General features: G+C 45.8%; 1 protein-coding gene across 2 annotated transcripts in view; it reads right to left on the bottom strand.

Moving 5' to 3' along the window:
* Positions 1–1879, bottom strand: part of fras1 (Fraser extracellular matrix complex subunit 1) — a 100597-nt gene extending 98718 nt beyond the window's left edge. For both annotated transcript variants that reach the window (XM_019888515.1, XM_019888514.1), the window contains exons 1-2: positions 1798–1879; positions 247–278 (exon numbers count right to left, since the gene is read on the bottom strand). In XM_019888515.1, the coding sequence (XP_019744074.1) occupies positions 247–278; positions 1798–1864 (99 nt within the window). In that variant the 5' untranslated portion in view covers positions 1865–1879. The remainder of the gene's footprint in view (positions 1–246; positions 279–1797) is intronic.
* Positions 1880–1896: the final 17 nt, after the last annotated feature.

Raw genomic sequence — 1896 nt, 5'->3', positions numbered from 1 at the left:
AGAGAGAGAGAGAGAGAGAGAGAGAGAGAGAGAGAGAGAGAGTTGCATGCATTATAAATGACACTGGTCCAATGAGCTCATCCGGCACACTCCTCTACTTCCTGATCCCACTTTAAGACGACACCCCTTTATGAATAATTTATGAGCAAGTAACCCATCGGCCTTTCTGTGAAATAATCTGAAATATTCCCGTCTCAATCTTGGCCGGCACGGTGAAAAAAATAAGGAAGAGGAAGATGAACCTACCGCGTGGACGACTCCCTCGGAGATGCACACACCTACACACACACAGAAAGAGAAAGAGAGGGGACATTAGTATCAGTGCACATCTGGGTCATGTTTCCAAGCACAGGGATTATGCGTATGATGGTTTGGGATTATCACACAGGTCAAATTTGCTGCACATGGGCTGTGAGCTCATGACGTCGTGGTGGCTCGCTGTCATCCCGCCGCATTTCCTTCTCAGACCCGCAAGGAATTTTGGGGGATTAGGATTCCATTCTAAAACATTTCTAGGTATTCAAATCCAATACACACCAATTCCAGTTTGATATAGTGAGATTAGACAATCTGGATTACACGTGCTTCGACTCTCCACCGAGTGATGCTGCATGCAAAATCTGAATGGATATGACAGTGCTACATGTGAGAACATGTAAAATGGATTCTTACGTTTACATGAGGTCCAAGTGCACAATCTGAACCTCTTGATCAAATGTGGGTTGAATTTAGGGTTCACATTACAGTCACATGTAACAAAAATCTAAACTAGGTGAGAACGGGATTGCGGATGTTTCAATTGTACTGGCACCCAATGTGAAATCTGGATCCAGTCTGGATTAAATTTGGTTTGAGATTCAATTCTGTCATCCAGCATTCACATTTTTATGAGATTAGACAGCGGCGTGAATGATCGTGACATGACATTTTCCATGTTCACTTTCAATTGGCTCAAATCTGGTTTAAATCCAGATTGGATTTGCTTCCAGTTCATGACACACAACCTGACGAGAGTTGACGGTGAGATCCCTTTCAGAACGAGTTCAAGTGGAGGAGATTGCCAATGTCTAAATTCATTTCGATCTGTTCATGCGTGACTCATTTCACCAACTTTTCTCCACTTTCATACCGAATTTGCACCCTCGAGAAAGAAAAATCACATCAGCGTGTAAATTTGTTGCTGTTTGTCAACAGCATCCCACTGCATCATCCATAATGGAGCCACTGAGAACGAGAGCGGGCTAACTTTTAGTTTTTTTTTGCCAAGGCATACCTATCAGATGAAAAGTGATCTGAATCAAAGTTTTCCAATTGTTCTATGTAGGGAGCACTCAATGACTGCACCCTCTACTTTTCCTGGTTCGTGAGTGCAACAGTGGGCCAACACGCCAGAGAATAAATCCTCAGTTTCTGGCACTCTGCACTTGTTTTTCAACACTTTCCAACGCTTTGCTGTTGTTTTTGTTTATTTTCTCCACTATTTTCACAATGACTTTCCCATGTGACGTTTTTTGTTTGACCAAGTTTGCTCCGCTGTCTTTTGGTATCCAATCTTACAACCCAAGTGCAGAAAGAAAGAAACATTCTGGCTTGGGCTCCAACCCCATCTTTCCAAATCTGCATTCATGCACAACTCGGAAAAAATCACCGCTGCCACTTTTGCCCTCTTCGAAGCAAGCAGGTGCAAAGTTAGCGAGTGACCTCCCTCGGGGTGCACCAAAATGCCGGAAAAGTCTCCCCGCGGGGGGCTCCCGATCCACCCTGACCCACTTCACCAACGCGGACAAAAATACCCACCGTGTGTCCCCCGGGGGGCGAGCAGGGCTGCGGCCAGGGCGCCCAGCACCATCCAGCGAGCCGCCATGGGCGCGGGCAAGCCGGCTCGGAATACAAACC

The sequence above is a fragment of the Hippocampus comes genome, unplaced genomic scaffold (assembly GCF_001891065.2).
Source record: "Hippocampus comes isolate QL1 unplaced genomic scaffold, H_comes_QL1_v1.1 scaffold128, whole genome shotgun sequence".
NCBI classification, from domain to species: domain Eukaryota; kingdom Metazoa; phylum Chordata; class Actinopteri; order Syngnathiformes; family Syngnathidae; genus Hippocampus; species Hippocampus comes.
This window is presented reverse-complemented; position numbering and strand designations above follow the sequence as displayed.